General features: G+C 37.1%; 1 protein-coding gene across 3 annotated transcripts; it reads left to right on the top strand.

Annotated features, from left to right (window-relative positions):
• The first annotated feature begins 363 nt into the window (after window positions 1–363).
• On the top strand, window positions 364–9352 carry mbd1b (methyl-CpG binding domain protein 1b). 3 transcript variants are annotated; one of them, XM_067388100.1, is made up of 17 exons: window positions 364–439; window positions 922–1471; window positions 1591–1728; window positions 1819–1942; window positions 3435–3796; window positions 3893–3975; window positions 4116–4147; window positions 4252–4422; window positions 5252–5314; window positions 5399–5431; window positions 5519–5599; window positions 5845–6009; window positions 6546–6770; window positions 6851–6925; window positions 7125–7220; window positions 7467–7619; window positions 7709–9352. In XM_067388100.1, the coding sequence occupies exons 2-17, from the start codon at window positions 951–953 to the stop codon at window positions 8177–8179; spliced, it is 2793 nt and encodes a 930-aa protein (XP_067244201.1). In that variant the 5' UTR covers window positions 364–439; window positions 922–950; the 3' UTR covers window positions 8180–9352. The 3 variants fall into 3 exon arrangements, with proteins under 3 accessions (XP_067244201.1, XP_067244203.1, XP_067244202.1); XM_067388101.1 differs by lacking the exon at window positions 364–439 and adding an exon at window positions 449–825; XM_067388102.1 differs by lacking the exon at window positions 6851–6925.
• The last annotated feature ends 4050 nt before the right edge of the window (window positions 9353–13402 follow it).

Below are 13402 nucleotides of genomic sequence, written 5' to 3'. Positions count from 1 at the left end.
ACTATTTCGGGCGGATAGGGTGGACAGTATGCACATTGAGATGCAGGGCTGAGCTCGTGAGAGAGATTCATTCTCCACAATGATTGGCCGAGAACACGTAACAAGAGATGAGATGGAAGACGTGCCTAACAAAGTTCAAGTTAGGATCCACACAGCTAGATCAATGAGCCGATTATAACGACCATCATTTTAAGTGTCACAAAATACTGAAATTATCGTACATTATGGGATTTTTTCATTATTGATCGTACATCGTACAGAGGTCAAAATTATCGTACAAATACGATAATTATCGTACGTCTGGCAACACTGAAGACAGCTTTAATTTATTCCGAATGCTTGAGTCACGTGTTTCCGGGTTACAACAGCACTTCCGGCTTCTATCCTGTATCAGTTATTTAAAATATATCAATGTGAGGGCTCGTTAAGGGGTTCACAGGTAGGTTTTTAAAATGGCGAAGTTGTATTTATGACTTTTAGTTCAAGCGAACCATTAAAAACAGCAAATAACCTCGTTAAACATCAGTATCTAGTGTTACTTACTATCATTTCACGCTTGCTAACACTTTAGCCACCACGCTAAATATTGGCGCTAATACGTGTTAGGCTGTGTCTCAAACCTAGTGTGCTGACTACCTAGAGAATATTTTGCGCATCGAAACGCGTGCTTTTATAAATAAAACGATTGGTCCCTATAGGCAAAGCATCAATAGGAAGCCAACTGACCGAAGGATACAATTCCAGGTGTCTGAGCTGAATGCAAAATACATTGCAAAGAGGGTATTCAGATAATTCCACCTTATAAGACCTTCAGATGGACAAAAAGTAGATGTTTATTTCTTTTCCCTTTCAGTTATGTAAGTCAAGGATTGTTTGCTGGTTGAAACACTGTATCTCTACTAATGCTAATGCTTATTGCAGCTCAAATAAGAAGAACAGGCTTTACTAACATGGAGACAGAGGAAGTAGCAGCTGAGGTACCTGCAGAACCAACAACTGAAGTAGAAAATGCAAATGCAGAGGAAAACAAAGAACCTGTACCTGCAGAGCCAGTATCCGAAGTAAAAGATGCAAATACAGAGGAAAACAAAGAACCTGAACCTGCAGAACTAATATCTGAAGTAAAAGATGGTAATACAGAGGAAAACAAAGAACCTGAACCTGCAGAACCAACATCTGAAGTAAAAGATTCAAATACAGAGGAAAACAAAGAACCTACAACAAGCACAGACATTCAGGACCATGTCACTGACAAAAACAAAGAGGAAGCTGTAACTGAAATGGAAGGTGAGTCTTCCAAAGATGTCGACAAACCTCCTTGTGACTGGCTGGAGCCACTTGAGGAAGACTGTGAAGACGCTGATTCCCAGAGCGTCGATGGAGAAGTAGAGAGCCTTGCTGGTAGTGAGTGGAGTGGGAGTGTGGTTAGTGTTTTGAAAAGCACTGGAGAAAGAGGTGGCAGAGGTGGAGGGTATGTACATGACCTGGATTTTTCCTCACATCAAAGTTTTATTGATTAAAAATCCTTTCCTCTTATGCACTGCGCATTGTTTGAGCTAAAACAGATGCATGTTTTTCTTTTTTATCTAGGAGACCTAGACGGAGAACACAGTTAGAGGCAGATGAAGGCTGGGAAGATTGTCCATCATTAGGGGAAGGATGGAAACGCAAGCAGGTTTTTCGTCGGTCAGGCAACAGTGAAGGACGTAGTGATACATACTATATAAGGTATATTTAAAAGAGTTTAAAATGTAACTGATACGATTGGCATAATGAGATTTTCATTTTGAATCACTATTTATTTTGTTTCCCTTTCAGTCCAAGAGGTCACAAAGTAAGAAGTAGGGTTGAGCTTTTGAAACATATAAATGACTCTGTGGACCTCACAAATTTTGATTTTAAAACAGGCCAATTTCTTGGTGATGGGCCTCGAAGAAGAAAGGTGAGATGTTGTTCAGTATACTTTTTTTTTTTTTTTTTTTTTTGTTAAAGGATTAGTTCACACAAAAATGAAAATTCTGGCATCATTTACTCACCTTCAGGTTGTTCCAAACCTTTATACATTTCTTTGTATTCTGCTGTACACAAAAGAAGATATTTGGAAGAATGTTTATAACCAAGCAGATCTCACTACCATATTATCATTTTTTTCCTACTATGGTGTCAGTGGAGGGTGAGATCTGCTTGGTTACAAAAATATCTTCCTTTGTGTTCAGCAGAACAAAGAAATTTTACAGGTTTGGAACAACTTGAGGGCGAGTAAATTAGAATAGAGGGTATGCGTATGCGTCGACGTCACTTTCCCGTAGTAAATTAGTAAATTAAGTCATCTTTATTTATATAGTGCTTTATACAATACAGATTCTTTCAAAGCATCTTCACAGAAATAAACAGGAAAATGACAATCAGTGAGCACATTTACATGCACACCAGTATGCTGATAACTCACAAAAATCAGCTTATTGAAATAACCTGATGTCTGGGTTTACATGCAAACCAATAACCCGACAACACAAGTAAACTGCGTTTACATGACTTTATTAATAAATCAGGTTATTTCTCCATAGTGACATCAAAACGTTATAATTTGCGTATCTGACTCGAAGTATTTACATTTTTTTTTTTATCTCGGTTTTGATAAATAAAGCATTAAAAGCCGACGAAGATTATTCCAACATGTCAGTGGGAAACTTACGGCTCATATATTATCCTCATGCAGTTACAGATGCAGCATTTTGACTGGACCACTTCTACTTCTGCTGCACGAAAAGAGAACACATTTTTATAATTCTTTGAGTCAAGAAAGAGTGAGTTTGCGAATGTATTTCCTCCTTCCTTACTGCAAAATGTTTACTCTGTCTAGATACAGTTGAATCCGCAAAATTGACGCGTCCCGTCACATATCACACATGCACACTTCAATAAGCCAATAGAAAGCAGGTTAATGAATTTACATGCTGGGCAAAATCGGAGTAAGGGGCAAAATTCTAGCTGTGGCGATCGGTTTATGCTTAAGCTGTTTATTACCTTACTCACATAAAGGAAAACCGATAAACACGTTTATATGACCATGTGCAATGTCGGCTTATTAAGCATAATCAGCTTAAGAATGTGCATGTAAATGCACTCGATGCAAACTTCATCAAATATGAGGCAAATTCTGCTTTTAAAGCAGCTTTACTGTATAGAAGACATTGTCATTATTCATCTCGTATTAGTGTCGATTTAGTTCAATAATAGTGTCGATATTGTTGCAAAATTCATTAATTATGACACAAATTTGATTCAGCTATAAAGCAGCTCTACAGGAAACAATAGTGTCATCATCCAGCTTAATTCATATCAGTTTTTGTTCTCATCTGATAGTTTCAGTGCAGTTTATGTCCGCTTTATTCACATTTTTCTCAATAATGTCTTCATTCTGGTACCCATAGAGAAGGAGAATGGATTCTCCTATGACACACTATGGCAGCTCTTCTGCACCCGGTTTTCCTAACGAATTAACGGATGCAGGTGGCACGGGTCGCAGTCCAGGATCTTCTGTAAGTCTCAGCTGTGGTACTGTTCCAAAGTTGAGCACATATTCCATCCAAAAGGGTGCGAATACCGTGACTCCACAGAAAAGCAGTACCTTTACTAGTCCTGGGACAAATACCACTTTACCGAATGCTGCTACTCAGCCTCCTGTTGATCTGACTAGAGGGGCTGCAAATCCAACTGCTCGCCCCTTTGTTGGTTCCGTGTCTGCAGATAGGCCCATCAATGGCACCGGTGGAGCTGCACAAAATTTGTTTGGGTAGACAGTTTTCTTTTTCTTATACTATGGCATAAATGTCAAAATCAGTGGTGTGAATGTCTGTCTTCATGTCATTCTCATTTTGTTTGTACTCAGCATCTGCGAGAGATGTAATAAAACCTTTAATTATGAAGAGGGACAAACTATGTGCCAGAACTGCAGGCTAGAGGTTAACGCATGTAAGTCAAAAGTATTTTTAGCATTACATTCAGTTTTGTAAGCACATCATCTTTTTCGTAATAATAGAAGTGTATTTTTTGGGCTATTGTTCCTTTGGTGATTGATTTTATTTTTTTTATTTATTTTTTTGTTGGTTTAGCATTAGTGAGACGCAGAAAACCCTACAAAAAGGTATGTTTGATGTTTGTTTAAAGCTTATGTGGTGTTATTTAGTGTATTGCCTTAAAAATAAAAAGACATTTATTTGTGTTTTTATTTGTTGTTGTTGTGCTTAGTGGACTCCATGTGGCAGATGCCGGGCGTGCCAAACTGCAGTGGACTGTGGAAAATGTGTTAGTTGCAGAAATGGTCGACTACGCCAACGACTTAATATCCACTCCCGGAAAGTTGTTAAATGTCGCAAGCGGAAGTGCTTGCACCCCATCCGTAAGGACAGGGGTGGAAAGGTACAGTGGTTAAATTCAGATTTATTTATTTTCATTTTTGAGAGAGCAAATATCTAAATTTGTGTAATAATAAGAATATAATCTACAATTGTTAGCCAGAAAGTATGTGTACCCTTGGCCACACTTGCAATATATGAATACCATTGGATTAGATAATATACAGAATAGCAGAATAATAATTTATTTCTGTGATGGCAAAGCTGAATATTCATCATTACTCAAGTCTTCAGTGTCACATGATACTTCAGAAATCATTCTAATATGATGATTTGGTGCTCAAGAAACCTTTCTTAGTATCAATGTTTAAAACAGTTGTGCTGCTTAATGTTTTTGTGGAAAATGTGATACTTAGTATACTTTTATGAATAGAAATTAAAAAAACAGCATTTATTTGAAATGGAAAACTCTGCTATCACTTTTGATCAATTTAATGCAACCTTGCTGAATAAAAGTATTAATCTCTTTAAAAAAAAAAATTAGTGTCCAGTTCTCACTATTAACTACAACTTTTTCCTCCAAACTCCTAATCACTGCTTATTAATAGTTAGTAAAGTAGTTGTTAAGTTTAGGTATTGGGTAGGATTAAAGGATGTAGAATATGATCATAATGCATTATGTGCTTTATTAGAAGTACTAATAAACAGGCAATATCCTACTAACATTTATGCTAATAAGCAGCTAGTTAGTAGTGAGAATTGGACCCTAAACTAAAGTGCTACCAATAAATCTTACTGGCCCCAAACTTTTGAATGGTAGTGTATATAAAGATTTACCTTTTGTCTAATAATTAAATAAGTCATTTAAGTACCCATTTTTATCTAATCCACAGACATCAGATGTGCAGTTTTTAAACACTGCTGGATCACTGAGCACAGCTTCATATATTTCAAAAGTGAGGAAAAAACTTTTCCATTCACACAGCACACTATTACTTCATTATGCTTGTAAAAAGCTTTAATCATTCATTATTTTTCAGCCCTCAGTCTCAGAGGAATTTGAGGACTCACAGGTAACAGTCTTATAAATAATCTGTCAGAAGTCATCTGAGGGATTGTTGTAAAACAACTATATCTAAATGTTGTTTTCCTGTGAGCAGAGCTCCTATCTGCAGTACAGTGATTCAGAGGATCTGTCTATGTTCTTTGGGGGTAATGATGGTGACAATGGCCTGGATGAGGTAGAGTTCTAGCTACACTGCATTATTACACTGCAGTAGCATTATCCAAGTGCCTTGATCACAGATATGCACATAGTTTGAGGAGAATAACAAAGTATTTGTTGCCTTCATAGATTTTTATGAAGGTTGAGGCTAAGCTGCAAATATTTAATACAGTCAGACACAATTAGATACTTAAAATAATGTCCTTAATACTTTTAAAATAAGTATTTTTTTTTTTTTTAAATGTATCACTTGATTTGCAGATGGGTGTACCTAAGGTGCGTCGCCGTTCCTGCGGGAAGTGTAAAGGCTGCGTTCGCCGCACAGACTGTGGAAGCTGTGATTTTTGCATGGACAAACCCAAGTTTGGTGGCAGAAATAAAAAAAGACAGAAATGCCGTCTGCGACAGTGCCAAAGAGAGGCTATGGTGGGCTTCCAAAAATATTATTTTGATTTGTATCATGTATCTTTAATTATTTTAGTTTTTACCTTTTTATATGAATTAGAATATTGTTGTATGGTGCTTTTATTTTACTTTTAGTTCTACTAGATTTAGGATTATTATTATATAATATTCATTTATTATATTACACGTTATTATATTTATTTATTTAAATAGTAAAACACCATAGCTCATAATTTAAAATCTGGTCCCTTTTAATTATCAAAATAAATAGAAAACATACGTTCAAAAGGAACCAAATACTGTTACTTGTTATGTGTATATTTGGTAGTTTGTATGACAATGTTGTAGCTAAAGATGTTTTCACTAAAAGAATTAAGAAACTCGAATTGTTTAGTGGAATGAGAACAGTTAAATCCCTTACGCTTCTTTGGTATTATCACCTGTATGTTATGTTTTGCATTTAGCTTTATTTTTTTCCTTCTAGTTGGCTATAAACATGTTATTGTGATGCTGACTATTGCACAAGAAATGACAATCATGTCAATTGTGTTCAACAGAAGCATTTGCTGCCCATGGATGAGGCTGAGATGCTTTTTTCTCAGGGCTGGGTTACCCACGGCAGGCCACGTTACACGTATGGACGTGGTAGACCCAGGTCCAAAAAGTTGTGGGATTTCGAGGTTTCAGATAATGAGGCTGAAACGTATGTGCCAAAGGCTTCCTCGGGTGCTGGCCGGATGGTAAATCCGGACAGGCTCCTCCAGCCAAATTACAATGGAAAGGTATTCCAGTCCTTAAAGCATTATCGCTTATTCTTGTTAGCTTTAGCCTGTTTGCTAGTTTTTTTTCTTGTTGATTTTAGACTTACGTTTATACTGAAGTTCCAAACAGTCATATGATGAACAACATCCCACTCTACAATCCACAAAGAGTTGAGGTTTGTTCTCAACATAAAAATTAATATAATTACCATATAATATTAATCAAGTTATCATGATTTCAAAAACGAATCCCGGAGAAGCTTTCCCTAGATGGAATTAAGCTTATTTGGTTGCCAGAATGCATTTTCTTTGTTTGAACAGACCTATATAAATATGTTTGTATCACATTTCTTTCATCCCTTGTCTCTTGAGAAGATGAGGAGCCCTCAGATGCACATAGGACGGGCGGAGATGATCAAAGAAAATGGGCTTCAAGGCAGTGGCTTCAGCAGCAGAGCCCTTCTTTCTGTGGTAAGCTACTTATGATTGTCTGTCTTAAGCTTAAACAAATAAAAACAAACAAAAAACAAAGATATGCAAGTGGTAAATAAACCTAGGAAGTAAGTTCATCTGAGGTGGCGTCTCACATTAGGATGGATTGTAAAAGTATCAGATATATATATATATATATATATATATATATATGTCAATGAATTGCTCACCTTTTTCTCTTGGTCTGATTAACCGGCTTTATTTGCATTTCCCATTTATTAATAGAGACCAGAGGTCTTTTCTGCAGCTAGATGCGATGCTACAGCAATTCCACCAAGCTATGCTGTGGAGAGTTTGAGGGAAGGGAATCGATTACAAGGTTCAGCAGGTCAGGAACCATGTCAAGAAGAGCAACAGGAGGGCGAGGCTTGTCCATCGGTAAGGAGCCGTTTTAAGTGATGTTGTCCGAATCGCATAATATGGAAGTCATTGGAGTAACAGTGATTTTGTACATCTGACTTTTGCAGATCACTCAGATATTCAGCATGGCAGACAGTGACCCCAACATCCAAGGCATCGACATCAACCATGAACTGATGCCGCTTCTGAGATCTCTTCGTAGCATGGTGCTCCCCGTCCTCTGGTTCTGTGTTGTGGTGGATGGGCCTCGGTTACAGCTGATGCAGTGCTCCAAGAGCTCCACCATGGCAGACACCATCGTTCATATTGAGCCCAGCTTCCACTACCACATCAGTGTCCAAGGACAACCCCTGCTGCCCACCCACAAACTCTACGACAACCACCCGTCTCGTCTCACCACAACAGAAGAGGTTGTTGCACTCCTCGAGGACCTGGAAAGGTACTCTGTCTGCCAGGGCTCGGGACACAAAGATTCAGCAAAAGAGCCTGTGCTTCCCGAGCGGGCAGCTACCTGCGACTTCCTCGTTTTCCCAGAGGCAGAACGCTGTGAAAAATGCAAAACTCCACAAAGGGCATAGAGAGACTATTCAGCACATGGGGATTTGTCTTAAAATAATACATCTACTATTTCTGAATTTTTTTTTTTTTACTATTCCAGCCCACTTGCAAGATTAAATATCTTCCTACTCTAATATAAAATATTAGAGCACCGTTTTTTTTTGTTTGTTTGTTTTTCTCAGAGAGATGCCACCATTACAATGACTGCTGAATCAATTTTTTGGTTACTTTAATCCACAAATCATGAATGACATTACTTTCCACATTAATGAGTGACCACTAAACATAAAGATGTTTTTTGACCCTAGATTATGTGACACACATGTTGGTACCCGCTCCGGCTAAGGATGTACATTGAATCCTGGTCATATAAATGAAGGTAGTGAATGGGCATGTTTTATACCATTAAACAGTGATATCAGTTTAACTGTACATCTTGCCTTGCACTAAAGTTATAATAGTGCTTCACATCCATTTAGGTTCAATTCCTCACACCAATGATATCTGTACATGTTTTAATGCTTATGTACTTCTCAGGGGGGATTTTTCAGAATGCATTAATCAGATGGAAGATCCATGTTTGTTAAAAGATTTAATATTTGCTGTGTTATATGGGGTGAGGCTGCTCTCTTGTTTTGGATAGACAATTTTGTACATAGTGCAAGTGGTGGCAGAGAAATTAAATCAAGTGAGAATGTTTTTATAAACATGTCTTTTGCTTTCCAGAATTTGTTTTTCGTTCATTACAAAACACTTTGAATTTGTTTGTATGTGCTTTCATATGAATAATCTGAATTTCCGTTTATTTAATAAATCATTATCTGTTGGATAACTGTCATTATGTGCTCGTTATATACATATCACCATATTCCCCCAGTTAATTTGTACGTTTTGTAGTACACGTTTTCTGAATTCTTATGTTTAAATATGTTAATGAGGCATTATCTAATTAAAAATTCACTCATTTGCATACATTTTAAAGAACAGAAATCTGAACATTAAATAAAGCCCGATTCAAAATTCTTGTATCTTTTTGGTGACATTAGAGTTAAAGGTTTTTACTGAGGATTTTGGTCAGAAAAAGTTCAATTTTTACCACGTTTTAGGAATAAAATATGTAAGTCAGTGCACAATGATATATGAACAAACTCAATTTGAGAAAAGATATGTATTGTAATTGAAATCTACAGACATAAACCGATAAAGTGTAATAAAATAATGACTTAAAATTGCATTTTGATGTTTTCTTTCTACTACACACACTACGAAATGGAAGCAAAATAGCTCAAAAATTGACCAGTGCTTTAAAAACCAACAAACAATTGTCTTGTCTTAATGAGGCCTCATTCAGCAACAATTTTAATGCTGGATTTTTAAAAAAGCATTAACTAAAAGTGACTTTAACATACATTCTCTGCAGCATCCACGTAAATTTTCCCCTGCGGTATCATGGATCAAAAATGCAATACATGCATGCGCCAGAGGGGGCGCCATAACACTGTATAACTACACCTCTGCATTCAAATCATACGAAGTTGAGCTTTAACTGAAAATGTTTTCATCATGTAGTTATTAAAAAACAAATACAATATTTTATAAAATATAAAAACTTTATAAAATTTTCTAAACAGTTAATCATTACACATGAAAAGTCTTTCTCTGGAATGTGGACCTGTATTTTTTTTATTATTATTATTATTTTTTTTTTTTTTTTAAGATTTTCGTTGCAAACAGACTTTATCTTAGAAAGCACTTAAAGTCTCAGTTCAGACACGTTGCTTGTATTTTCACTCAGTTGAGTCTATATAAATGGGCAAGACTGAAAGAGTTAATCAGACAAGTGGATGCGTGTTGCTCTTCCCTGTTTGCCAGTCTCGTTCCAGAGGTGTGACAGCGCTTTACTGTGGATAACTGGGATGAATGCTAAAATGTGAGAGAAGATGTTATAATATCATTGTGCTGGCGTGATGTAAGGACCCTGTATGTGTTTTGCATGAACGGGAGGATGTGATCTGCAAGATGTGACTGAGGAGAGCCGCAGATGAATATTAATTGGCATCGCAGGTCCGTGCGCATGGTCTTTTCTTACGATATCTTCTATTAAACGTCGCGTTTTCTTAAACAGGCAACATTTATGGGAGTAATATTTGAAACATAGACATCACTTGATTTATATATGGATTTGATATTTCATTAAACGTATGCACCCTAAATGCAGGACGCATGAGGAGAAATCTGCCTCCTGTCATATTAGATTCCTAGGACCTTTTTTACTGTTGTGCTAAATGTGTGTATTAAGATGTGTAGTCATTGAAAACCAGCGTTCACATTCTCTTATTCGCGTCTCATTCATTCAGCATGTAGTTCTGCTGATGAAAGCGTCGCGCGTGGCTTTAAATGGGATTTTCCGTGGCATGTTGCTATGCGATGGATTAATGATGCAAAACAGTTACACCTGTTATCTGTCGGCTAGGATTGATTAGCAGTAAACGTGTCGTAAATGTGTGTTCTTTCGGATAAGCCACAATGGTCAATAACGCGATACTATTTATCCAGGCGTGTGTCTCAGTTTGATTCGTTTCAGCGATTCGAATCATTTGAATCAGTTACTAAAAAGATTCGTTCAGTGACCCTTTCCGCAGGTAACATCGCCAGTAGGTGGCCACAACAAGAATGAATTTGGAATAGCATATTAATCTTATTACTATTTATGGAAAAACATCAGGATATAAAGTGTACAGTACTAGTATGTTACTGTGAATTCATTTTGTGTGTCTTGAGTGAGTGAGTCAGTCAATTGATTCTTTACTAACACTGAGTCGTTTACGATCGAAAGTCATTCTAAACATTTTACTTCCATTTTGTTAACTGATAGTCATGATTTTTATCAAGCTATAAATAGCCTAAAGTTTCAATAACATCCTCTTTACATCATTTTAATTGCATATTGTCTTTAGTATGGCCATAATAACAATATTTTATGTACTTATTAAACATGTATAATGGTTATAATTTCAAATAGAGCAATGGTACTTACCACTAGCATGTTTTTTGTTTACCATGGTATTCTTTGGCGTATCTTTTTTTTTTTTTTTTTTTTGTATTTTATACTATTATTGTATTTATTGAAATTTCGAATTAGCTTCTATTTTTATATTTTCCTTTTTATTTTAGTTTGTGCTTTTGTCATTTTTAGTACTTTAACCCCCAGTTTCACAGACGAAGCTTAAGCTAGTCCTAGACTAAAATGCATGTTTGAGCTGCTTTAACTGAAAGCAACTTGTACTGACATATCTTAAAATATATCAGTGTCATTGTTTTGTCTCATGATGTACACCAGTAATGTTTTTTTTCTAGTGAAAGTTTATAAAATCTACTTTAATGCCCTAATTGAACAAAGACCTAATCCTGGTTTAGGCTAAGCCCTGTCTGTGAAACAGTTTTTTTATATTTCTTGCCAAGTCTTGTGAGGGTGTGCCATTTATATTATGAGGTTTTACTTTACAATGCTACTTTCATCCAGCCCACATCATAATGCTTCATTTGTATGACAATCAGCAGATTTGCCCATTCATTCAAATGAAACATGCACATTTTGCGTGTCATGGCACATAATGAACTGCGCTTCTATAATTGAAGCTCTTGAGTTTAGCTCCTTCACTCACGTCCCACTATGTTCACTGCTAGCTGAGTATGGTGTATGTGATTTGAAGTGTCTAGACTCTGAGTCACTCTGCTTTGCAAAGCACAGATTTCTTGCTCCATCTAGCACTGTCAAGAGTGTATTTTCAGCAGATCTCTCCTGTTTTGACCTCTTCTCTCTCCAGGGTGCAACAGCAATAAAGAGTTCAAACTGAGTCGATTGTAGCTTGATGTTGTAGCCATGTGTGTGTACCAGGCACAAAAGACTCATGCTGGGAATTCCAGGGTAACATCTTTTTAGCTTGTTATATTTTCAACCCGACTTGCAGTTTGCAGGGTTTTGAAGTATTTTAGATGGTTATAGGAAGTGATAATATATAGAGGCAGCAACTACATGCTTAAGGGGATAATCCACATGTATTGACACTCAAACATTTTTCAAAATATCTTCTTTTGTGTTCTGCAGAAGAAAAAGGCATGACAGAATGATGACAGAATTTTAATTTTTGGGTGAACTATCCCTATAAAGTCTTGAGTCGTCACCACAAATTACAGTGCAGGGTGTGAGTGTTAGTGTCCAAACAAATGGCTCTCTGTTATCTGTCCAGCTGCCATGCTGTCTGACCCCAGGACAGGGTCTGAGGTGGCAAAACACTGTCTCCACCCTGGCTAGGCTGTGAAATGTACATGTTTTTACAGAGGGATTTACCACAGTGTTGCCAAGTTGTGGTTAGCTTTGTTGCCGACCGTCTGTTTTGTCTTTGTTTATCCAGTAGTAAAGAAAACACTGAGGAAAGAATTTCATCTTTGAGTGGACAAGAAAGAGGAGTTGAGCAATTACTCAGGCAGAAATAACACACATTTAAGACTATTCGACGAGAGATTTAGCTCCATGTTGTAAGGCTCTGATGTTCTGTACCAGTGCAACACTGCTCACATCATCAACAAATTGAAATGTTTTTTTTTTATTTATTTTTTTTATCTAAATGGATAAAAGGACTTTACCTACTTGGCTGTCAATGGGGTTCAAAAATGTGAACTGTAAGAGAGGGTTTTTTCTGGTGGGGGGTGGGGGGGCTTCTATAGAGGACATATGGGCCCGGTTTCACAGACAAGGCTTAAGCCGCATTTACCTGGAACAATTTGTCCCAGGAACTCTTTTCAAAGGAACTTTCCCCCCAGAACTGTTGCTGCCTGCGTTTCCATTGCGGTCTAAAGTACCGTGAAGATTAGTCCGGTGACGTAGGACTGTGCGCGACTTTCCAGTTTGCACTGGAAAGTCATTGGTCCATTGGTCATAATTTTTAAAATCCATAGTTGATTTGAATAACAAACAACTCTTACTGCACACAACGGACTTTTAAAAATGGTGGTTGAAATAAAATGCTGCGTGGAGTCAACCAATCAAAATGCTGCGCGTTCAGCACCCAAGTCCAACCCCCAATTTCCTGAAGTTCAGCTCAACTTTGAAAAACTGCTACCTAGTGAGCAGGGACTTTCTGAGAGGAAATTTTTTTCCTTGAATTTCATTTAGACCCTGGTACCTGCAGTCGAAACGAACCGAGTACCACACCAAAGTCCCTAGTTCCTGGGGAAAGTTC

Source organism: Chanodichthys erythropterus, chromosome 6, assembly GCF_024489055.1.
Source record: "Chanodichthys erythropterus isolate Z2021 chromosome 6, ASM2448905v1, whole genome shotgun sequence".
NCBI lineage: Eukaryota > Metazoa > Chordata > Actinopteri > Cypriniformes > Xenocyprididae > Chanodichthys > Chanodichthys erythropterus.
This window is presented reverse-complemented; position numbering and strand designations above follow the sequence as displayed.